At 43.3% G+C, this 25,749-nt stretch overlaps 1 protein-coding gene across 1 annotated transcript in view; it reads right to left on the bottom strand.

Moving 5' to 3' along the window:
• Positions 1–25,749, bottom strand: part of LOC308479550 (axonemal dynein light chain domain-containing protein 1-like) — a 38,309-nt gene that overhangs the window by 1,328 nt on the left and 11,232 nt on the right. The window contains 13 exon segments of the mRNA XM_081010253.1: positions 7,259–7,407; positions 8,190–8,281; positions 9,720–9,857; positions 11,728–11,889; positions 12,024–12,134; positions 15,085–15,181; positions 16,990–17,198; positions 18,150–18,243; positions 18,520–18,565; positions 19,338–19,572; positions 20,546–20,624; positions 21,744–21,910; positions 23,908–24,009. Coding sequence (XP_080866379.1) covers positions 7,259–7,407; positions 8,190–8,281; positions 9,720–9,857; positions 11,728–11,889; positions 12,024–12,134; positions 15,085–15,181; positions 16,990–17,198; positions 18,150–18,243; positions 18,520–18,565; positions 19,338–19,572; positions 20,546–20,624; positions 21,744–21,910; positions 23,908–24,009 — 1,681 coding nt within the window.

Genomic DNA, 25,749 nt, shown 5'->3' with positions numbered 1-25,749 from the left:
ACCTCTTTTGTTGACCACCAGCATTACGCTTCCTATTTTTAAGTTTGGAATAGGTTTCTGAAAGTGGAAACCTAACACACCAGGGAGAAAAGTTCTAGATTAGTCCATTCCCTGCTGTGCTAACATTCTACTTACAGGATACACTTTATAATAAAGAACAACCAAAAAGGTGATTTTCCTGGCTGCTGTCTGTAGTGGCACAGTCCAGTCTACTACCTCACCCTCCTGGGCAGACCAGGTGACAGCTGCCAGTCATCAAACACTAATCAAGAACAGATAAATCAAGCAACTGATACAGAGGTGTGAACTAGGCCTCTGTTTGTTGCCCGTGTGGAAAGGATTCCCCTATCAGACTCAGGAGGTGGACTGGGCAAGTCAGCTAATTCTCACGTTACCATTTTTAAATGGAGAAATAAACAGCCTGCTGTTATTGAGGGGGCGGGAATGAAAAGACCTTCAATTAGCAAACCATCTCTCTCCCCAGCCTGCCTTAGGTACAGCCTATCATTTTGATTCTTGCAACCTTCAGGGAGTAGTAATGATGGGGAAGTGGCTACACATATTTACTTACTAAGAGCAGAAACAAAGGAACAGAAAGGCATCTGGTACAACTTTTGCAGTAACATTCCATTTCTGACTACGGGTGGAGAGGGGGGAAGATGGTGGGTTGTATCCAAAGTAGTGCCAAGCCAAGCATTCTGCCAGAGCCTGCCCTCTAGTTCCCCCCAAACTTCCAGAGCAGATGTGGGGGTGTCAAGGGGAGGAGGAACCCCATTGCGCTAGCACAACGTATTTAGCACAACCTGTATCTAGGAATGCTCTCCGCTCTCCTACAAAAGCACACGTCCTGTACATTTTTTTCCATTGTGTGGTAGGCAGCGTGGAAATACAATACACATAGTCTGGACTTCCGGTCGGCGCCATCGGTTAATGGCGGATTTCCCTCCGAGCTCCGGAGGGGGTCTGCTTTACAAGTTCGGGTCCTGTCGCTACGGCGAAGCGGGGACCCTCAAAAATTACAGGCGCGGAAGCCTGTGAACAAGGAGGCTCGGTGGGCACCATCGCGCCCCCCCGAAATCGCAAGGGAGCCTTTTTAAAGGCTCCGGAACGGCAGCGGGGGGAGAAGCGGTGCTGAGAGCCGCTACCCAGCTTGTAAAGCGAAGCCGCATCGCCATAGCCGGAGAGCGCCGATTCCTTCCTGAAAATTGGATTACAAAGTAAAACCAGTGAGTAAGACTGACTTAATTGGGATTTACAATTATCTTTTTGAAATTTGGCTGAAAACGGGATTGGTTAAAGTAAGGAAGTCAGCCTTTCCCGGACTGCATAAGGATAAAGCAAAGAAGGATTAAAAGCTGCAACCATTGAGAGATCGCAAAGAGTGAAGAGAACCAGACATAAACTGTGAATTTTCCCCCTTTTGGTAGGCAGGAGCAAAAGGGGGAGGAATTTGGAATTAGAACCTGCCAGAAAAAGATTTTAAAACTTTTTATCGCTGTGTCAAATACCCCTGAAACGGACTGCCGGGGCAAAGGAACCTGGAGAGAGAGAACTGTCAGTGAGCTGTCACTTAGATTATTACATTGTTTCAAACTACTCAGCTCAGGAGAGACATTAAATTACTGGTTTGTTGAACTCTGAAAATATAAGAACTGTTACAATTGACTATTGGGAAACCTCAGGGGAATTTTGGACTGTAAGACATTTTGTGTAGCTTTGGAAACTTTGTTCCCCTAGAGGACACTTTGATAACTGTTGCAAATTGGGCTGCAAGGCAGTGGAAATTTCCCTTGGAAAACAACTAACAGCTGCGAGAGTGACCTTGGCTAGGCATGAGTGGTGCATCAGAAGAGACAACAACCAGGTCTGGGAGACAATACAAAACAAAATCTTCACAGCGAAGAATTTCAGTCCCAGGCATCCCAGTGGCACCAGCTGCAACTGGTCAGACAAGAACAACAATGTCATCAGATCCTGTAACACAAGCTTTGGTTAAAATAAATGAGTCTTTGGAATCTTTGACAAAGCAGGGGGCGGAAAATAGTAGAAAATTGACAGAACTCTCAATCAAACTTGATCAGAATACACAAAGTGTGAATGAATTAGGGAAAAGGGTGACATCTAATACAGAATCTATTAATAAAATATTAGAGGACTCTGCTAATATACGTAAAATCGCAGAAGAAGCCAAAGTCTCTGCTGATGAGGCTAAAGTCTCGGCGGATGCTACACAGGAAAAAATTGTACCAGTTTGCAAAAAGCTAGAAGATCATACATTGGCCCTGTCTATGCTTGAATTGGAGAGGAGAAGTAGAAACTTAAGACTACGAGCGGTGCCTGAAAGTGAAGGAGACAACTTGGCGAACTTCCTTTCTAAAGAATTTTCTGATTTTTGGCAACAGGAGTTAGAGAAGGAAGAAATTAAAATAGTCACTGCTTTTAGACTGGGAAGAGCACAAGGCAGGAAGAAGCCAAGGGATTGCCTAATAACATTAAGATCAAGAGAGGAAAGAGAAAAAATATTGAGCCTGCATTTTCAAAGAACACTCGAGATTGAAAAGTCTTTTGTGGAGATCTTTAAAGATATCCCAAAGGAAATTCTAGACGCAAGAACATACTATAAAGAATTGGTCGGATTGCTGAAGAAGAACGAAGTACCTTTCAGGTGGGAATTCCCGCAAGGCCTATCTTTCAAATTCAAAGGTAGGAAAATAAGGATAAGATCAGTAGAAGATCGAGATCAATTTTTAAATCACTACAGGGAAGACCTTCTGAAAGGAACAGTCGGAGAGGAAATAACATCAGAAACGAAAGACGCAACAGACATTTTAAACCTGACGTTTGGACTGAAATCACCGACAGAAGAAGAACAACTACTCGGAGCGACAGGAGGTAAATAGCTTCAGGATGGCCCTGCAACTTCTAAGCTGGAATTGTAATGGACTCAATCTTCCGCGAAGGAGGAAAAACATATTCCATTTATTGAAAAAAGAGCAGTTGGACATAATTTGTTTACAGGAAACTCATATAACAAGATTGCATAGGAAATTACTCGTCAATAAGAGATTAGGCCAAGAATTTATTTCATCGGATAAAGTTAAGAAAAGAGGAGTGGTAATCTATGCAAAAGAAAAATTTTCCCCAAAGTTTATATTTAAAGATGAACAAGGAAGATATTTGGCAATTGAAGTGCAAATTCAAGGTGAAAAATTTTTGATACTAGGGATCTATGCACCTAATGAAGGGAAGTCAGAATTTTTTAAGAAGCTGCATGAGACATTGTTGGACTATTTGGATTACAAATTAATTATGATGGGAGATATGAACGGAGTGGTATCTACAAATATGGATAAAGCACAAAGACAGGTAATTACCAGAGATGGGAGACTACCAAAGACTTTCTTTGAAATGACTGAAAATATGGACTTGATTGATATATGGAGAACAAGGAACCCTCTCGAGAGAGAGGGAACCTTCTTCTCTGAAGCAATGATGACCTGGACCAGAATCGATCAAATTTGGATTACTAGTGGGTTGGCTCCAAAGATTAAGAAAGTGGAAATCTGTCCAAAGACTTGCTCCGACCATAACGCCGTGAAGATGGAGATGAAATTTACAGTAACTGGTCAATTCAGATGGAGGATGAATGACAACCTATTTCGAGACGAGGAGATCCATAGAAAGGCCCAAAAAACTTTAAAGGACTATTTTGAAATAAATCTAAAAACTGATGTAGAAAAAAGAGTGATATGGGACGCAAGCAAAGCAGTGATGCGAGGATTTTTAATTCAACAAAATTCAGTAAAAAAGAGAAAGCAAAATGAGAAGAAGGATAAGATCTTGGAAAAGATAAAAGAAGGAGAGAAGAAATTGAGATCAAAACCAAAGTCCCAGGAGATTCTGAGAGAGATTAAGTTATACCAGACACAATATATGGAATTGATGAATCAAGAGATTGAATGGAAGATAAAACAAATGAGACAAAAGACTTTTGAATCAGCAGATAAATGTGGTAAGCTTCTGGCTTGGCAACTGAAGAAAAGACAGAAACTAAATACAGTTACAAGTCTAGAAGTGGATGGAAAGAATATTTCTAAACCTAACGAGATAAGAAACTGTTTTTTGAGTTATTTTAAAAAGCTATATTCACAAGGACCGCAGAAGGAAGAAGATATAGACGAATTCCTTAAAAAGTATGGACTACAAAAAATCTCCTACCAAAGTAAGGTGGATCTAAACCAGAGAATAACAGATCAAGAGATAGAGAGTGCCATTCAAAATATGCAACTGGGCAAATCTCCAGGACCAGATGGACTGACTTCCAGATACTATAAAGCTTTGAAGGAGTGGCTGGTACAACCATTAAAGGAAGTCTGTAATGAGATCTTGGAGGGGAAAAGGGCACCAGAATCGTGGAAAGAAGCGTATATTTCACTCATACCAAAGACAGAGACTGAAAAGACTCAACTTAAGAACTACCGCCCAATATCATTACTTAATGTGGATTATAAAATTTTTGCAGACATTCTGGCAAAAAGATTGAAAAGAGTGTTGATGGAGAAGATTCATAAGGACCAAGCAGGCTTTCTCCCAAAAAGGCATTTATCAGATAATGTGAGGAACATAATAGACATTCTGGAATTATTAGAGGTGAATATAAACACTAAAGCAGTTCTGATCTTTGTGGACGCGGAGAAAGCCTTTGACAATATTTCTTGGAGTTTTATGAAAAAGAATCTTCATGGGATGGGGGTAGGCCAAGGATTTGAGAATGGTATGGGTGCCATATACGCTGAACAAAAGGCTAAGTTGATTGTAAATAATGTGATAACTGAAGAATTTAAAATAGAAAAAGGGACACGACAGGGGTGCCCAATTTCCCCTTTACTTTTTATTTCTGTTCTGGAGGTGTTGCTTAATATGATTAGAGATGACCAGCAGGTTAAAGGTGTACAGGTCGGAGCCAAACATTACAAGTTAAGGGCCTTTGCAGATGATTTAGTACTTACTTTACAAGAGCCAGACACTAGTACAAAAAGGGTGTTGGAGCTAATTCAAGAATTTGGTCAGGTGGCCGGATTTAAATTGAATAAACAAAAGACTAAAGTTTTGGAAAAAAATTTGACAGTCATGGAAAGGGAGAAGTTCCAGAATGAAACAGGTTTGACAGTGGTAAAGAAGGTGAAATACCTAGGGGTCTATTTGACATCTAAGAATTCGAACTTGTATAAAGACAATTATGAAAAATGTTGGTCGGAAATTAAAAAAGATCTAGAAATATGGTCAAATTTGAGATTGTCAATGTTAGGCCGAATTGCAGCTATTAAGATGAATGTATTGCCTAGAATGTTATTTTTGTTCCAAACATTACAAATTCTGGACAAGATAGATTGTTTCAAGAGGTGGCAGAAGGATATCTCGAAATTTGTCTGGCAGGGCAAAAAGCCCAGAATAAAATTTAAAATACTGACGGATGCAAAAGAAAGAGGGGGGTTTGCCCTGCCGGACTTAAAACTGTATTATGAAGCAGCAGCATTTTGCTGGCTGAAAGAATGGATGCTCCTCGAGAATACAGATATCTTGGACTTAGAAGGTTTTAATAATACATTTGGTTGGCATGCATATCTATGGTATGATAAAATTAAGGTGCATAGGGCCTTTAAAAACCATATTGTCAGGAAAGCATTATATAACGTTTGGATAAGATATAAAGATTTGTTGGAAAGTAAAACCCCTAGATGGTTGTCACCTTTAGAGGCTACAGCGCTGAAAAAGCTTAATATGGAAGCTGAATGGCTAAAGTATTGGGAAATTTTGGAACAAGATGGAGATAAATTGAAGTTACAGAGCTATGAGAAATTGAAACCCAAGGTTCGAGATTGGCTCCATTATTATCAAATAATGGAGGTACATAAACAAGACAGGAAAATTGGATTCCAGGTGGAGAAATCAAAATTAGAAATTGAACTGTTAGAATCCAATACTAAGAATTTGTCAAAAATGTATAATCTGCTGCTGAAATGGAATACACAAGATGAAATAGTTAAATCAGCTATGATTAAGTGGGCACAGGACATTGGTCATAACATTATGTTTGCTGACTGGGAATGGTTGTGGAACACTGGTATAAAATTTACGGCATGTAATGCCTTAAAGGAAAATATTATGAAAATGATCTATAGGTGGTACATGACCCCAGTCAAGCTAGCAAAAATTTATCATTTGCCTGATAATAAGTGTTGGAAGTGTAAAGAAACGGAAGGTACTTTTTATCATCTTTGGTGGACGTGCCCGAAGATTAAGGCTTTCTGGGAAATGATATATAATGAAATGAAAAAGGTACTTAAATGTACTTTTCCTAAGAAACCAGAGGCCTTTCTCTTGGGCATTGTCGGCCAATTGGTGTCAAAGAAAGATAGAAATTTCTTTATGTATGCTACGACAGCAGCAAGAATACTTATCGCAAAGTATTGGAAGACAGAAGAATTACCCACCTTGGAAGAGTGGCAGATGAAGGTAATAGACTATATGACACTGGCTGAGATGACTGGCAGAATCCGTGAGCAGGGGAAAGAGACGGCGGAAGAAGATTGGAAGAAATTTAAAATTTACCTTAAGAACTATTATAAAATTGAGGAATGTTAAAATGTCGAGGTTTGGAGAAAGAAAAGGAGATTACAGTGACATAAGATTAAGTTGAAGAAAAGAATAAGAAAAAATATATTTGATAAAATTAATTAGAATTTGCTGAAATAAATTTTGGAAATTGGGATGTAGGAAGGGGAGGTTTGGGGGAGTCCGAGAAGAGAGGGACATGAAAAAAAGGTTATGAAATTTTACATGTTTGTATGTCTTTTTTTATTTGTTTGTATTGTTTAAAATTATTCTGTAAAACCAATAAAAATTCTTACAAAAAAAAAAAAAAAAAAAATACAATACACATAGTCTGAAATGGCACAGCTCAGCAAGACGTGCAACACGTGACTTCCCTATGCCTGTTTTGTCTATTTTGAGCCATTTCGCAGCAGCAGCAGCATACTCAATTATACCACCCAAATGTATGCTTGAAAGTGCAGCCAATCCTGGTTCTCCGACACATTTGTACCTTGAACACACGTGAGCCTGCAAACCAGTTTATCACATTCACATTTTATGTTTTCAAACGTACGCCTAAACGTGTGGTGCATGAAATTGCCCTTAAAATTCCAGAGCATTTTTTTAGAGCCTGCAATTCCACCTTTCAAGTCTTTAGCCATACCTGCTTTGAGTTTTGTTTCTTTTTGTTCAGGGTCCTTCAGCTTTGGTTGCTCACCCTCCATGTTCTGGATTTTTGCCAGAGCTTCTTCCAAGTCCTCATGAAGGACTTCAGATTTTTCCTCAGCTTGCTGTGCTCGCTTTTCAGCCTCTCTGAAAGAGTAGGTGTCAGAAAGAATTCATAGCCCTGACCAGGCAAGAAACCAGTAACACTAATTTGATTTACTCTAGCTGGTCGCTTCCTACTGTGAAAAATACATTTTCTCTTGCTTCTTCACTCCCCAAAAATGTTCCTAACGGCCAATATTACTGCAACCTATGTAAGAATCCACACCTGATTAGTACATTTCAAGTCTCTAAAACCTACAGGAGGTTTTATTCCTAGCACCTCAAAACCACATGAGAACTCACATATCACTAAAGGTAAAGGTAAAGGACCCCTGATAGTTAAGTCCAGTCGCAGACGACTCTGGGGTTGCGGCGCTCATCTTGCTTTACTGGCCAAGGGAGCCGACGTTTGTCTGCTGACAGTTTTTCCAGCTCATGTGGCCAGCATGACTAAGCCGCTTCTGGCGAAACCAGAGCAGCGCAACGGAAACACCGTTTACCTTCCTGCAGGAGCGGTACCTATTTATCTACTTGGACTTTTGGGTGTGCTTTCAAACTGCTAGGTTGGCAGGAGCTGGGTCCGAGCAATGGGAGCTCACCCCATCACGGGGATTCGAACCGTCGACCTTCCGATTGGCAAGCCCAAGAGGCCCAGCGGTTTAGACCACAGCGCCACCCGCGTCCTATTTTTGTTTAAAAATGGAATGTGTTGTGGCAGAATAGACACCTGCAATCACATAGGCCACCTGTTCAAGATACCCTCTAGTCTCTAGTCTGCACAAGAATGCACACATCCATCCATCTCTTCCCTGTGGTTCTATACTCACACGAGTCGCTCTTCCAGAATTTCCAGTGACGCCAGCAACTCAAATTCCTTCTTTGAGGCCTTTGTGGTCCACTGGCTGGCATGCAGCTCCCTCTGGAATAAGAAGAGTGAGTAACTTATAGGAAATGAAAGGAAATAAATCAACAGGCTACTTTCTGTCTCAGAACTGGCATACAGAAGTCCCCGGCTCAAATCTTGCCTCAGCTATGAGCACACTAGGTAGCCTTAGACAAGTGATGCTCACTCATCCCTTACATCTTCAGAATGGGGATAAAGATAATTCTGGCCTACCTTACAGGGTCATTGCACTGTTTTATTTACAGAGGCACAGAGTTGGAAGTTGCCATTACTCTGCCTCTGAGAAGAAAAGGTTTATACAGGGCACAATTGCCTGAGAATATCTCCTGTAAAAACCCCATAACGGTGTTCATGCACCACTGCCGTTCTTTTCAGTGGGGCCATTGCAGGAGAACGTCCCAGATCTATTTTCCTGCTGTAGTAGTGTGTTGTAGTGGCCATAGAGTTGGACTAGGACCTGGGAGTCCAAAGTTCAAATCCCCACTCGGCCATGAAGCTCACTGAGTGACTTTGGGCCAGTCACTGCCTCTCTCAGCCTAATCTGCCTCATAGGGGTTTCATGGGGATTAAATGAGGAGGGGGAGAACCATCTATGCCACCTTGAGCTCCTTGGAGAAAAACGGTGGGATACACGGGTCTACTACCATTAGTATTGCAAGATTGTCATGAGAGCACTTGGACTAAAATTGTCAACCGAAAGCTCTACTTTTCTGGTTTATCACCACAACAGTTATTAACACCTGGCTTCAGTAATCAAATAATTTAATTAGACAGTGCCTATATGACACTGAGCGACAGAATAATCTGGCCAAAATAAGGAAATTTTGTCCATGGTATGATTATTTCCCACCTAGTCACTTTGGCACCCTATTTGCAAAATGTAACAATTTCAAAATACAGACGCGCTTTCACTTTCGCAAGATTGAATATACTGCCTTCGGCTGTACTCGAGGGTCGATTTCAAAAAATTCCACTGGAAAAACAGTTATGTCCCTGTGGAGATGGCAGTATTGAGTCAGTGGCTCATGTGCTTCTGGCTTACACTCTTTATAAAGATTTGAGGAGTGAGGTTATTACCCCTCTATTACTGTCCATGCCAGGTCACTCAACCGTTCCTACTGCATCCTTTCTTTTAGCAGATCAAGATGATCAGGTGACAGCAAAAACTGCAGGGTTTTTAGTGGGGACAATTAGAATAAGATCTATTATTTGATTATTGATGTAAACCCCCAAATGTATTTTCTATAGTTAAGTTTTTACCTCTACCTTCAGTACATTTTATTTGGTTTTATTGCTATGGCTAGTGGCTGATGCAAATAACGATTCTTCTGCTGCAAGGTGGGATATAAATAACTAACACTGAGAACCTGTCCTCTAAAGCAGCTGCCACACCTTCTTCCAAATAGACACACCTCTTCGGAGAAGAGCTATCTATTTATATGTACATACATACCCGTGACACTGTGATTTCTTGCACTTGCATGGTTTTGACATACACATTAGAATCATCTCCAATGTATCTGACTGGGTAAGTGACCGCAAGACTCTCGGCCTGCTCACCAGTGCTGGTGCTGGGCACGGGCGGCTGTTCCTGCAAGGACAAAGAGAAGGAGCAAGGGGAAAGGGAAGGACCACACAATGCAATGGTTGTTTCCTCATCATCAAGGAAACTGCGCACAGAAGAGACTCAGATAGTGTATGGAAGGATCATGATGATCAACACCAGTCCTTTTCCCCCCTGGGGGTACTCGACAGTATGCAGTACCGGCGCCTTTTTAATGGGTATGTTAAAAGTGTGGCACTTAACTGTAACAACTTCGCGGTGAGTGCCGGCACCATTTTTTCTAGAAAAAAAGCTCTGATCAACACAATCTTCAATTATTTTCATATTCCACATAAGGCTACGCTGTCAATTGTGGTTCAGGAGCCTCTGGAGTCAGTGTTCACAGCAGTGGCAGAGGAACCCTCTCTGGCACCAGGGGCAGGGCAGCCCGTACGAAGTGCACATGTGCGGCATCCCGTACGGACTGCGCATGTGCGGTATCCCACACGTGCGCACTCTGTACGGAATGCCGCACATGCACACTCCGTACGGGCTGCCGCTTACACGGCGACCGTACAGGTTGCTGCACAAGTGGCATCCCGGAATGTGCATGTGTGGTAGCCCATACGGACGCCACGCAAGCGGCATCCTGTACGGACTGTGCATGTGCGGTGACCGTATGGGATGCCGCACATGCACAGTCTGTATGGGCTGCCACTAGCACGCGGTGTCCATATGGGCTGCTGCTTGCATGGCGACCGTACAGGCTGCCGTATGGAGTGTGCACGTGCGGCAGCCCATACGGACACCCGTACAGATGGCGCGTGAGAGTGGCAGCCAGTATGGACACCGCGCAAGCGGCGCCCATATGGACTGCGCGTGCCCTTGGCCACTCTACAGCTGGGAGGATGCAGGGGCCATCTTGTCACCTGCCCCCTCTGCCCCCCCTTCCTATGCCCCTGGTTCACAGACCATGCATGAATTCTGGGGCTGATTCTCTGCTGCTGGAGAATCGGAAGCGTATACACTCTTCGCTTATCCACTTTCCATATTTAAACATGCTCAACCACCCTTGAAAAGAGAATCCGCAGCACTTCATCAAACTACAATTCCCAGGATGCTTTGTGAGAAAGCTAAGTGGTATACAACTTTGTAGCATAAAGTTTCTGACTCAAGTAGACACTTTATGACCAACAGCTGGAGAAAGGGGGTGCCTTTCCTTTGCGAGGCTTGCTTTTGCTGCATTGCCCACAGTCCTGCTTATGTTCTGCACCAGAAGAAACCAGAATCCAGAATCTGTAGCAAGGAATTCTCAGTTCAGTGACCAGTATTTACTGGCATCAAATTCCAATTCCTCAGATTTTTCAAAGCTTTTGCAATTTTTCAGGAAGTGATCAAAGAGGGAGGTGTTGGATGTATGATCAGAACAGCAAGACATTTAAGTCACAGAAGGGGAGAACGCAAAGCATTAAATGGGCAGTTCATACATATCCAGCAATGTGATGCAGCCAACGAATACCCCATTGCTCCTGTTAATATGTAAAGGAAGCTTATCACGCGGGACGTAGTTGTAAGAAAAACAGCCACGTTGACAGCCCCATCCATGCAATCTGCTCCCTTCACACTACCAACCCAGGGGCCCAGCAGTGATGCCACTCCTGACACCATTAACAACTTCTCTGTGGCCTACTGGAAGTAGCTTTTCCAGGTAGCATCCACCATATGACTCCAATCTCTTCTCCATAGTCATGAGGATAGATATATATTTCTTCTGTTTGTAAACGGCAGGCTTCCCTTTTCATGATGTCAAAACTTCCACCAGATAGCAATAAACACACGGCCATGAGCCCCAGCGAAAAAGAAAGAAGCCCTGAAAGAAGAGGGACAGCTTTGTACATTTCCTAATGGAGATGCTCACCTCTGCTTCTAACACTTGCTTCTGTTCTGGTGCTTCCTGATCTTTTAGAACATCCACAGCTTCTTTGTCTTTTTTCTCTTCCTCCACAGGTACATCTGTGGTGGAGGAGCTCTCCACTCTCTGCTCCGGACGAGGAGGCAGCTGTCGTTTCAGTTGAAGCACCTGCAAAAAGGTTGCAAGTGAAATTCTCCTTCTGAGATATCGCCCTGCGCCAGAAGAGAGGTGGAGGGCGGAGGAGAGAGGGAGAAAAAATCCCCACCACCACCAGTCACACCAAAGGTTATTTCTGCCAGTACCTCTAATCCAAACAGGCCAACCAGGTCTTCTTGGCTGATTAAAGTGGTGGGAGTGGTCTTCATCCCAGACAGGAGGAGGTTGCAGGTTTCAATCCAATCCAAGCACTCTGTCTGGAAAAAGAGAGAGCGAAAGAAGCAACCAATCACCAAAAGGGAAATACAGTGGTACTTCAGGTTACAGACGCTTCAGGTACAGACTCCGCTAACCCAGAAATAGTACCTCGGGCTAAGAACTTTGCTTCAGGATGAGAACAGAAATCGTGCGGCGGGGGCGGGAGGCCCCATTAGCTAAAGTGGTACCTCAGGTTAAGAAGAGTTTCAGCTTAAGAACGGATCTCCAGAACGAATTAAGTTCCTAACCCAAGGTACCACTGTAAAAACAATTGCCCTGTGGTGCTCTTCCAGAGGGCTCAAACAGAGTTGCTTATGCTGAACTATGCTTAGAGGAATCACTTCTAAACTTCTGAAGTTGTACAGTGTTTTACTTAGCATATGGCTCTCCATTTCAGTTCCCAACCCAAATGGGCAGCAGGTGGAGCTGGACTTTGTATGGGGCCAAGGATTTTTGAGAGGTCCACCATTCATCCCAGCCATTATGTTCCCTGCAAATGCATACTGTGACCTGTCATTCACACCTGTACTATCATCGATAGGTCCATGTATTTGCTGCCTAGGGAGTAACAGCCTTTGGGTTGGAAAACCCTTGCCCTAATTGCAGGTGTGCTGTGGTTGCTTGTGTTTGTGTAACACCCACCAGTGAAAAACACTATTTCTTCAATTCTCAGTGGTACCAAATGAGTTGACTTTCACACAATAGAGTTCAATGCGACTTACCTCTGAGTAGACATAGTTAGGAGTTTAGCCTGTGCTCCTAAGACTCATTCCAACTTCCTTTTTGTTTGGAACCAGCTATTTCTCATATCACTGGGCTTATGAATTTGCTGCCCTGAACTCCTTTGGGAGGAAGGGCAGGATATAAATTCAATAAATAAATAATCCCATCTAGAACCCCCTTGCCTGAGAGCAAGCCTCATTGAACTCAATAGGACTTACTTCTGATAAGACAGGATTAGGCCTGCTCTGTTAGGCTTCTAATGCCAATGTGGGCACACTTCCTCGCCTTTCAATTCCCAGCATGCAGTAGCAGCAGCAGACTGTATAAACACACAATATTGCACGAAAAAGTTTGCACACTGCAGAAGACATGGCTGGCAGGGATTAAAAGGCTTGGAGAAACTCCAGGTTATGGGAACTGTTAAGAAACAGTAGGTGCCTTGCGGAAGTGAAGTTGCAATTGCCACACAGAGATTTACAGGGTAATCTCATGCATGTTTATACAAAAGCAAATTCCACTGGGTTCAAAGGAGCTTGCACGCGAGGAACGCAATCAAGTTCACAGCTTTGGAAAAAACAAACAGTGGTGTCAGTCAATGCTGCTTTCATTCACACGAAGTGAACCTGGTCCTGAAAATGAGAGAAGATGTGAAGAGCAGCAATTTTTGCACCTGTTTCTGTTTCCATCAGAATCCTCCAACATCCCTAGTGATGTCACAAAAGCGACATGGGCCAAAGAGTGACACGATTGTCCCAACCCAACTTGAGACTTTCCAAACAACCCAGCCTCAGCCTACCTTCCCACTCAGCCTGAAGCGGCCCACACCTTACTGCATGCCTTCAAACAGCCCACACTTCTCTTTTCCAATCTATTTCACAAAAATGCTTCACAGAAACATGAGACTCATATCCTCCCTTGCTGATGGCTGCCATAATTGACACTACCACAAATTTTCAGCCTTTTCTTCCTCCTGCCTAGGGAGGAACATGAAATATTGGGGGTTACCTTCCATGCGCCGTCATGATTTATGTGACACTACTGGGCTCAACTGCAGACTTTTTCTCCTCCTCTCCAACTAGGCGCCCCCTTAACAGCACCGGCCCAGGCTGGATCCTGGAACTTCCTGAACAAGGGTCACCACAGCCCGGATCAGCAGTGTTAACAGAGTTCAAATTTCACAATGCGTAAGAAAAAGTACGCACGGCATTGCCCGTGGGCAACTGTGAGCAAGCCATCTTTAAAAGTAGGCAAAAGGTATACAATGTACCAAGATTTACGGAAATTTTGATGGCAGCTTGTTAACCGCAAATGTAGAACCCTCTGGCTTTTGTGTGGCTGGAATGATGCCTACTCTGCAAAAGTTAAGAGTCACAAGAATCCCACTTGTCCTCTTTCGCCTGCGGCCCCATCCACCCCTGGCATGCGGACCCTGGAAAGCTGCCCACAAGAGAATGTGAAAAATGTTTCCCATTGCTTACATGTAACATGGGGACCGCAGAACTATGCGTGCAGGGAGCCAGGCCCAGAAGCAGCACTTGGCACAGTGGGGCCATGGGCTTGAGAAGACCCGTCAAAGCGGCTGATCCTCTCCTTTCTGTTTGCTTAGTGTTTCCTTTTTGGTCCAGTGCTCAACAAAGAAGTGACAAGCTGAAGCTGCTGAGAGAGACAATGACATCTTTATCACCCCAGAATGCCTCGGGGTTCTGATGTCGTGCCCAGGGGTATTCTGGGACAATAAAAATGGTGGCGGCTGAAGCCACATTACACAGCAACTCTCTTCTCATCGCTGGACTGGCTGCCATCCGACATCCCCATCTGACCTAGAAAGCTCACCAGAGGATGCGAATGAAGGACAGCTTTAAGCCCCACACCGAGAAGTGCCCAGCAGCTGAAGTCATATCCATTGCTCCAGAGAGCCTTTGCGCACTGTGCTGAGGCTTGAAGGCATTCCAGGGTAATAAATAAGGCAGTGTCATGGAAAAAATACTTAATTTTGAACAGCAGCTGATAAATTCACATCATCACCATAATCAATACAGCAGCGGCAGGAACAGCAACAAAGACCATCTCAGGGTTTGAAATATTGTGAAGGCTTTAGAACAAGTAGAGTGACCCAATCGAGGAACTATTTCACTTATGCAATGACCAACTTCAAAACCAAAAACAGTAGGATGGATTTGGAGAGTGAGGCACAAAAGGCAAGAGACCACATTTGGTCTTGCTTACCTTGATCCTCTCTAACTGTTGCAATTCATGTTCTGCATCTGGTTGAAGAGTTACCATCTTCTGGCGTGTTATCGTTGCTACCATCTCCTTGCAACAGCTGAGGAAATACATGATGTCACTGTACCCACACCAATAGGTTACGTCACAGCAATGCCACTTTAATATGAGAAAGCCAGTTTCGTCACGTTCCTTCTGTCATGAGGACCATTTACATTTGAAGTTTACAAATGAGAAAAGTGGGGCAACTAACTGTAGGCAAGGGGGGGGGGGGACTACTATTTGAAAGCCAGGAATTACTTGTTTCAAATCTTATCTCTGTGAATTCTCTAGGAAGCCTTGAAAAATGTCAACCCATTATCTCAGCCTCCGTCCCCATTCTGCCTTCTGAAATATGAGAATGATAACACTAATCCTAACTAACAGCATTGATCAGGATTACTGAGAGAATGTATGCATGGAGCACTCTGTCTGAAGTGCCCAGTGCCATTCTTATTGACATCATTATATGCTCAGTATAATTATTAGTAATAATTATCATTTGATCTAGGACACAAAATCTTTCATTTTCTAAGCAAGCTTTTCTGATGAGCATTATTCTGGCAAATTAGACCTGAAGACATGCCAGGAACAACATTACCTGCTTCCCTCTCTGCTATATCTATATCTAGAGAGATGGAATGGTGTCTGTTTACTGCCTGCAGTCCTGGTTTTGGCTTTGTTGCCTAGATTTCTGGGAGAGTCCCCAGGAGGCTTGCTTAATAACCCAGGTGAATTTTAGTATTTATAGAATATTTTCAGTGTGTATGAAAAGCTTCACATACATTATCTTATGGCAATCCTTCCAGCAACTAGATAGGTCAATATTATTGTGTCTAATCTTGCAAGGGAGGGCTGAGCTTGCCTAAGGATACCCAGTTCATCTCAACTGCGAGAGTCAAAACATCTCCTAGGCAACACCAGCACAATAATAATAATGATAATAATAATAATAATAGGTAAAGGTAAAGGGACCCCTGACCATTAGGTCCAGTCGTGACCGACTCTGGGGTTGCGGCGCTCATCTTGCTTTATTGGCCAAGGGAGCTTCCGGGTCATGTGGCCAGCATGATTAAGCCGCTTCTGGCGAACCAGAGCAGTGCACGGAAACGCCGTTTACCTTCCCACTGGAGCGGTACCTATTTATCTACTTGCACTTTGATGTGCTTTCGAACTGCTAGATTGACAGGAGCTCACCCCATCGCGGGGATTCGAACCGCCGACCTTCTGATCGGCAAGTCCTAGGCTCTGTGATTTAACCCACAGCGCTACCTGTGTCCCTTTTAATAATAATAATAATAATAATAATAATAATAATAATAATTTATTTGTACCCCTCCCATCTGGCTGGGTCTCCTCAGCCACTCTGGGCGGCTTCCAACAAAGATTAAAAATACATTAAAATGTCACACATTAATAACTTCCCTAAACAGGGCTGCCTTCAGATGTCTTCTAAATGTCAGGTAGTTGTTTATCTCTTTGACATCTGAAGGGAGGGCGTTCCACAGGGCGGATGCCACTAGCAAGAAGGCCCTCTGCCTGGTTCCCTGTAGAACCAGGTGGAACAGGTGGGGCTGAGGCACTAAAACAAACCGGGCCACAAAAACCTCCTTCAGTATTTGGCCATGTCATGATCTACATCTATACCACATATAAATAAAAATGTGTGTTCATCCTCCAGCAACCTTGTGAGGGAAACATTACTGTTCACTTACTGTGTGGGTAGCTGAGACAGAGATATCACTAGATGTGCCCTATCATGGTGCCCTCTGTCATTGCTACACAGCTTTTCTGTCATGGCATGGGCTTCCTTCCTGCCTGGTGGGGTGACTTTATGAAGCGGATGAGATTCAGTGGGATCAGCAATACCTGACTATGTAGCAGGAGAATGTGCTCAGCTTTGCAGCCAGGCCTGTGGCTTCTCCTTCCAGCTTGAAAATGTTCAGCAGCTTCCTTTCCGCCTGCCTTGCCGCTTCTGCATCAGTCAAGGGGAGGGTATCATGAGAGATGTGGTCTGGAGCCATGTGGATGAGCAGGTTGACCATCCACTTGCTCAGAGCATAGTGGAAGTCGGTCAGCTGTAGGAAGTTTAGAGCAAGGTGGATTCAAGCTATACTATAAAGTCACAGCATGAACACTAGGGCTGAAATCCTAGGTCTGCTTGCACAGGAACAAGTCCCAGGGACTTACAGTGGTGCCTTGCAAGACGAAAATAATCCATTCCGCGAGTCTCTTCGTCTAGCAGTTTTTTCGTCTTGCGAAGCAACCCTATTAGCGGCTTAGCGGATTAGCGCTATTAGCGGTTTAGCGGCTATTAAAGGCTTAGCGGCTTAGCGGCTAAAAGGCTATTAGCGGCTTAGCGGCTTAGAAAAAGGGGGGGGGAGCGAAAAAAATCGCAAGACTCGCAAGACGTTTTCGTCTTGCGAAGCAAGCCCATAGGGAAATTCGTCTTGCGAAGCACATCAAAAAACGGAAAACCCTTTCGTCTAGCGGGTTTTTCGTCTTGCGAGGCATTCGTCTTGCGGGGCACCACTGTACTTCTTTTCTCTGTACATCTGTACACATGTACAAGACAGACATCATATAGGAAGAAGAAAGGGGGAGCTTTTCAGATCCAAGACCTATCATTATCCTTAGCCTGCAACAAGACCCACTTTTTATGTTGTGGTTTTTTTAGCTTTGCTATAGAAATCTACATCTCTCCAATTCTGCATCAGTTGCAAACTGACCATTTCAACTGCTCTCAATACAGACACGCAGCAGAACTGCTGGCCTTCAAAAAAGGCTGCCTCTTCTCTCTCTGCCTGACTTACTTCTTTGGGATTGGCTGCTTCTAATCAAGACACACGCTCGGAAGAGTGATGCATGCAGAAACACAAGGAGGGCCTCCTCTGAGCAAAGGTAATTATTACGTTACACATAAAAAAGCTTACATTTAGAGGGTTTTAAGAGTGAAGTTCGCCTTCCATTTTAGTTTGAAACAAGTGTGCCTCTGCTGTTAGAAGTTGGAAAAACATCAGGACACCTACATCATGGCTGAGCTGATCATTTTCTTTCTCGGAACCACTAGTGGTTGTCAGGATCCACTGCTGAATCTTCTTGAACACATCCTCAGGTACCAACCTTAAAGGAAACAATTCAGTCAACAACAACAACATCATAGCCAATTAGATCAGGACCAGATGCTACCTTAGACTCTTAACTTCCAAAATCATTATTAAAATGGGCTCAAAGAACCCCCAAATTCTGAGCTGAGAATAAAATTCCACACACTGGTCAAGCTGAAAGTATAATTTCCATTTCAAAGGATGCAACACTGATTTGGCAAGGCAATGGTTTTGCCAGTGTAAGCAAGCGTTTCTGCTTGCCCAACAGAACGATGCTGTTATACAAATCTACGGTGCAACCACAGTTGGAGTACAGTTTACAGTTCTGGTTGGCTCATCTTAAAAAGGAAAAGGATCAGAAAAAGGTGGGCAAAATGATCGAAGGGATAGAATGACTGCCCTACGAAGAAAGGCTGCAGCCTTTGGAACCTTTTAGTTTAGAGTAGGCACACCCAAACTTGGCCCTCCAGATGTTTTGGGGCTACAACTCCCATCATCCCTAGCTAACAGGACCAGTGGTCAGGGATGATGGGAACTGTAGTCCCAAAACTACTGGAGGGCCGAGTTTGGGGGTGCCTGGTTTAGAGAAACGCCGAGTGAGAGTCAACATGATAGAAGTTTATAAAACGATGCGTGGCATCGAGAAAATGGAGAGAGGAAGTTTTTTCTCCCTCTCTCTCCTAACTTTAGAACTTGCGGCCATTCAATGAAACTGAACGTTGGAAGATTCGGGACAGGCAAAAGGAAGGACTTATTCACACAGTGCACAAACTATGGAACTTGCTCCCCAGGAGGCAGTGATGGAGGGCTATCAGTGGCTACCAGCCGTGAAGACTATGCTCTACCTCCAAGTTGGAGGCAGCAATTCTTCCAAATACCAGTTGCCGGGAACCACAGAACGGGAGAGGTGCCCTTGTGCTCATGTTCTGCTTGTTTCCCATGGGCATCGGTTGGCCACTGTGAGAGCAGGATGCTGTACTAGGTGGGCGACTGGCCTGATCCAGCAGCCTCTTCTTATGTTCTTATGAATCGTACCAGGAAAAGGTTCTTAATTTCCTTTGCCAGAGGTGCTCCAGAAAATCTTTTTGGGAAAACCCAGCTGTTTCTCACCGTTTTCCCCGCAAATCCTTATACGGTACTGCTCACAGAGAAGAGTGGACTGCTTGTTGATTCTCTCCAGCATTTTCAACTCAACAGGCATCCTTCCCTTGAGAGTCTTGTGACGCCCATGCACAACAAGCCCCAGATCCACCCATTGCTTCTGTAGATTAGTAGTCACCGTGAGGGGCTCTTGTCTCAGAAGGAGGATTTCTCCACCAAACTGCGCCAACTCCTCATTCAACATCTAGCAGGAGAAGGGACAAATGCCATAATTTCCTGAAACCTTTCTCAGGGACTGTATGCTCAGTTCAAGTCCACGCAACAAGGTGAGCTCCTATTGCTCTGTCCCAGCTCCTGCCAACCTAGCAGTCTGAAAGCACACCAGTGCAAGTAGATAAATAGGTACCGCTGTGGCAGGAAGCTAAATGACATTTCTGTGCACTCTGGCACTCGTCACGGTGTCCCGTTGTGCCAAAAGCAGTTTAGTCATGTTGGCCACATGACCCGGAAAGCCTAACGATTTTAGGCCTAACGAGATGTGAAATCGTGGGCACTGGAAGGGTACCACAGTTTATTTATTTATAACTTACAGAAAGTCAACCCTTGCTCCTTCTGGAAGCTCCAAATTTGATTGAAGTAATGAGTGATGTGGGGATACTCAACCTTTTCCCCGTGATCAATTTGCCTGGTAAGACTTGCTCTGCCCTCCCCTATGCTGCTTTTCTCCACACAGAAGAAAAAAACACATAACTGGTGTCGTTTCACACAAACTGGAGAGGAGTGAAGCAGCAGAGGTAATTTTGGTGAAAACACACACACACACAAACTAATCCGAGGAGAAACATGAAATTCAACACCATGCTAAGACTACTGCTTTCCTTGAATTCAGAGCCCTGCCCTACAGCTGCAGTAAGCAGAGGAATTTCACACTCTTCCTATGCCATATCAAGCTTGCCCTTTACTGGCTGCAGTGATAATATGAGTCAATGAATGCACTGATAAACATTAGCAGAAGCAGTCCTAATTAGGGACTGAAGGGCCGCACAAGCCACTTTTAGCTTCCTAAGGCAGAAAAACATTTAAGGACAATAAATAAAGTGATGCATGATCGGCTGCCTACAAACAAGCATGTTACCTGCAGGGAAGACATCTAAATACCCAATACATAATAATATTTAATACTGTGTTCGTTGTGATTGGTACTGGAAACCCCTTACCTTTTCCCAGACCTTCAGATCCACAAGGATTTGATCCAATAAAGAGGCGCCTTTTGCAAAAGTGTAAGTTCCTTTTCCACTGGGAAGTCAAAGAGAGGAGGTGGGAATTATATAGCAAAGAATACACACTGTTGTCCAGGGTGTCTAAAATCGGAATAAACTCCTGCTGTGTGCATACCTTGCTTGAGACACAAAGAAAGAAACTGAAGCACCTTCAAGAGCCTATTGTTTGGAACTTACTCTGAATGGGTTTATCACTGTGGCTTTGCTTAATTCATGGATGCCACAAAGGGTCACCATCCCTAGCTTAATGCATCGCTTGGTCAGTCTAAGGATCTGACAAATGAACTTTAATATTCATTTATGGCCTTTGCAATGCAGTACCTATCAGCAATTAGGAGAGCACAAGAAATAGTTCAGAGAGAGCTTTCCAGTTTGAATTTAGGGTGAAGCAACTTGTCTATGAAGCAACTTGTGTGAATATATTCTCTGAGAAATACAGGCAGGTTTGGTGGATTCGCTGCCTGTTGCACGGTTATCTGTTTGCTTCTAATAGATTCTGCTTCTATAACTGTAAATAAACCAGGTATTTCAAAGATAGCTAAGGAGTAACCCTTGCACAAATTTCAGGATTGACAAGATAGATCAGCTGTATGTGAAATAAGTGTTAGCTCAGTGCTGATGGCAACCTGATGTTTAAATCAAGTACACATAGTGGCACCCTTAAAAAATTAACCTTTTTTTTTAAGGAATCAGAGGAAGCTGAGCTGATAAAAAGACAGTTGGAAAAATATATATTAACAAAGCTATATTTGACGGATGAAAGTACATTATGTTTGACATGATTGAGAATCGTGGACTCAGGGACAAAGAATTATGAAGCGTTAAAATCAAGATGTGGAAAATATGGAAACAACGAGGAGAAGCAGGACTAAGATGTGGAGATATGCTTCAGAGATCCAGACCATGGGGAGCTCTGAGAAATTAATACATATAATTTGGTCTTTTTTATTTTAGTTTTTTATTTTAATTGGACTACTATGATTGGATATATTAAATGGATGTTTTTTATTGGACAATCAATAAAAATGATTTTAAAAAATAAAAAAAATGATCTTTGACCATGTACTCCTCCAGTGAATGTGGAAGGCAGGACAGAGGCCCCCCCAATAATAAAGGATCATTCCTTGAGACTCACAGAACATGATTCTGGAAGTAACTGAGCCAACCAGCCAAACCATTCTGAATACTCCTAGCCCTGTCCCTACTGGTTTCTTCGATTTGTTCCAGTTCTGTGCTAATTTGGCTCACGCGTTCCCGAAACTCCTGTGTCAGCTCCTGCAGAGTGGAAAGATCAGTCGCATCCTGAAAGAATCACAAGAGAAAAATGGGATTGGGGGGTAGAGAAAGAATCCATAAGAAAAATAGATTTTAAAAAAGCCATAAAGATTAAAATAATCATAAAAGCCTGTCTACAGCAGACATCTAAATTGCTAAGCAAATAATACTATGCATATTTCCACAGTAAGGTAAAGGGACCCCTGACCATTAGGTCCAGTCGTGGTCGACTCTGGGTTTGCAGTGCTCATCTTGCTTTATTGGCCAAGGGAGCCGGCGTACAGCTTCCAGGTCATGTGGCCAGCATGACTAAGCCGCTTCTGGCGAACCAGAGCAGCGCACGGAAACGCTGTCTACCTTCCCACCGGAGCGGTCCCTATTTATCTACTTGCACTTTGACGTGCTTTCGAACTGCTAGGTTGGCAGGAGCAGGGACCGAGCAACAGGAGCTCACCCCGTCGCAGGGATTCGAACAGCTGACCTTCTGATCGGCAAGTCCTAGGCTCTGTGGTTTAACCCACAGCGCCACCAGCATCCCTTATTTCCACAGTACACACAGCTAAAATCTTACAAGTGCAACACTGACATTCAAACATGCATTGCTGGACATATTTAGACTGGGACATAGGCTTTTAATCATATGAAGCACTAGACACACTGCTGCCAGTCAACACTACCAGCTTTTTAGCCATTTTGCCAGCCTGGGCCCAACTAACATGGAGTGTCATAAAACTGTTCTAAATATACAGGCGTCCCCTGCTCCCTGCCCCACTTCTCTATGAGTACTCGAGCAGAGATGTAATCCAGAAAAACAGACTGTGTAATGGAGACACATATGCCCAGAAACAATATTGTTGCTGTCATTGTATTTGTATGCCGCCCTTCATTCAAAGATCACAGAGCAGAAAAATACAACACGAGAACACAAACTACATTGGAAAACAAAAGCAAATCAATAATCCCCCCTCCCACAAACACATTTTAAGGGCCATAAAATGTTTAATCAGCCAAAAGCCTGGTTATGGAGAAACATTTTCAGCTGGTGCCTCCCTGTGGAGAGCATTCCACAAATGGGGAGCCACCACAGAGAAGGCCTGTTCTCATATTGCCACACTCCAAGCCTCTCATGGAGGAGCCACATGAAGAAGGGCCTCAGATTATGATCAGGCCGGTTCATATAGGAAGAGGCAGTCTGTGAAGTATTGTGGTCCTGACCATTTAAGGCAGGAGTCCCCAAACTAAGGCCCAAGGGACTCGTTTTATCCGGCTCGCAGCGACCCCCACTGCCGCAGACCGCTCTTACTGGTGCTGCGTTGTGTGGCTGCCCACGTTCGGGTCAGAGGAGCACAAGAAATAGCTTGTGTGCATGCGCAAGCGTTATTCGTGCATGCGCAAGCATTATTTCCGGTGCACATCCGGGTCGGAGGAGGCCCGTGCACGTGCGCACAAGCTATTTCCGGTGCTCCTCCAACCTGGAAGTGCGCTGAAATAGCGTGTGCACACGTGTATGGGCACGCGCTCCCCCGCCCTCCGGCCCGCCACGTGATCGGCGCTGGAGACACCGGCCTGAGGCATGGTAAGTTTGCTGACCCCTGATTTAAGGCTTTATAGGTCAAAACTAGCACTCTGAATTGGGTCCAGAGACTAATGGGCAGCCAATGCAGTCACGCCAGGATCGGTATAGTATGCTCAAACCATCTTGCCCCGGTGAGCAACCTGTCCACTAAATTTAGCACCAGCTGAGGTTCCTGAACTGTCTTCAGAGGCAGCCCTATGTGTAACACATTGCAGTAATCTAACCTAGAGGTTGACAAAGCACAGGTGACAGAGCATAGGCTATCCTTGTCTAGATAGGGGCACGGCTGAGTCAGCAGCTGAAGCTGATAGAAAGTACTCGAGCCTCAAGTGACAGCAAAGGATCCAGGAGTACCAGCAAGCCACCTTTCACACACAGCCATTCTGGAACAAACGAACAAAACTAGCTGACATCCCTTTCCCAGTTAGGTGCTCTTAAGCAATTCTACCTGTGATGCCAACATCATAATGAAATGCCTCATGCCTTTGACCCAAGCCTTTTCACTGTCATACATTCTGCGAGCCAAGATCAGCTTGTTCTTTTCAATTACCTGAAATGGAACATAAGATGATTATAACTTGGAACTGTCGTGGTCTGAATTCCCCTCAGAAAAGGAAATCAGTGTTTCATCTACTAAAAAAGGAACAATTGGACTTGATTTGTCTACAAGAAACACATATAACAAGATTACACAGGAAATTGTTGATAAATAAAAGACTTGGTCAGGAGTTTATTTCATCGGACAAAGTTAAAAAAAGAGGGGTTGTGATTTATGCAAAGGACAGACTATCACCGAAATTTGTTTTTAAAGATGACCAAGGAAGATTTGTGGCAATTGAAATTCAAACACAAGGAGAAAAATTTTTGATAGTAGGAATCTATGCACCAAATGATGGGAAATCTGAATTTTTTAAGAAGTTGCACGAGACCCTGATGGACCATATGGATTACAACATGATTTTGATGGGAGATATGAATGGAGTGGTATCTACATATATGGGTAAGGCACAAAGACAGGTAGTCACTAAGGATGGTAGACTACCGAAAACCTTTTTTGACATGACAGACAACTTGGACTTAGTTGATATTTGGAGAATAAGAAACCCCATGGCTAAAGAGGGAACTTTCTTTTCTGAAGCCAAAATGACATGGACAAGAATTGACCAAATTTGAATAACTAGAGGAATGGCACCAAAGACAAGAAAGGTGGAAATCTGCCCGAAAACTTGTTCCGATCACAATGCTGTCAAGATGGAAATGAGACTAACACCAACTGGCTCCTTTAGATGGAAGATGAATTACACCTTATTTAGAGATGAAGAAGTACTTAAGAAGGCCCCAAAAACCTTGAGAGACTATTTTGAGATAAACTTGAGCACCAATGTGGAGAAAAGAGTAATCTGGGACGCAAGTAAAGCGGTTATGAGAGGGTTCCTAATACAACAGAACGCAGTAAAGAAAAGAATTCAAAATGAGAAGAAGGATAAGATATTGGACAAAATAAAAGAAAGTGAAAAAAGACTGAGAGTAAACCCAAAATCTCAAGAGATTCTGAGAGAGTTAAAGTTATATCAAGTACAATATATGAAAATGATGAATCAGGAAATAGAATGGAAAATTAAACAAATAAGACAAAAGACATTTGAGTCGGCTAACAAATGTGGTAAATTGTTGGCATGGCAAATGAAAAAGAGACAAAAACTAAATACAGTCACAAACTTAGAAGTGGAAGGAAGAAATATACAGAACCCTGCAGAGATTAGAAATTGTTTCCAGAGGTACTTTAAACGATTATATACCCAAGGGCCATTGAAAGAAACAGACTTAGATCAATTTTTGAAAACAAATGGATTACAAAAAATATCTCAAGAAAATAAACTAATTTTGAATTACAAAATAACTGAACAGGAAATAGAAGGTGCCATTCAAAATATGCAATTGGGTAAATCTCCAGGACCAGATGGTTTGACTTCTAGATACTATAGATCCTTGAAAGAATGGTTAATACAACCTTTGAAAGAGGTCTGTAATGAAATAATGGAGGGGAAAAGAGCACCAGAGTCGTGGAAAGAAGCATATATTACACTTGTACCGAAAACAGAGACTGAAAAGACACAGCTTAAGAACTACCGCCCTATATCATTACTTAATGTGGATTACAAAATTTTTGCTGACATTTTGGCCAAGAGATTTAAAAAAGTGTTGATGGAAGAGATTCATAAAGACCAAGTGGGCTTTCTCCCAGGAAGACATCTGTCTGACAATTTGAGGAATATAATTGATATTCTGG

The sequence above is a fragment of the Podarcis pityusensis genome (assembly GCF_964106645.2).
Source record: "Podarcis pityusensis genome assembly, chromosome: 6".
Taxonomy (NCBI): domain Eukaryota; kingdom Metazoa; phylum Chordata; class Lepidosauria; order Squamata; family Lacertidae; genus Podarcis; species Podarcis pityusensis.
Note: the sequence above shows the minus strand (reverse complement) of the source record. Positions and strands in the feature narration are given on the sequence as shown.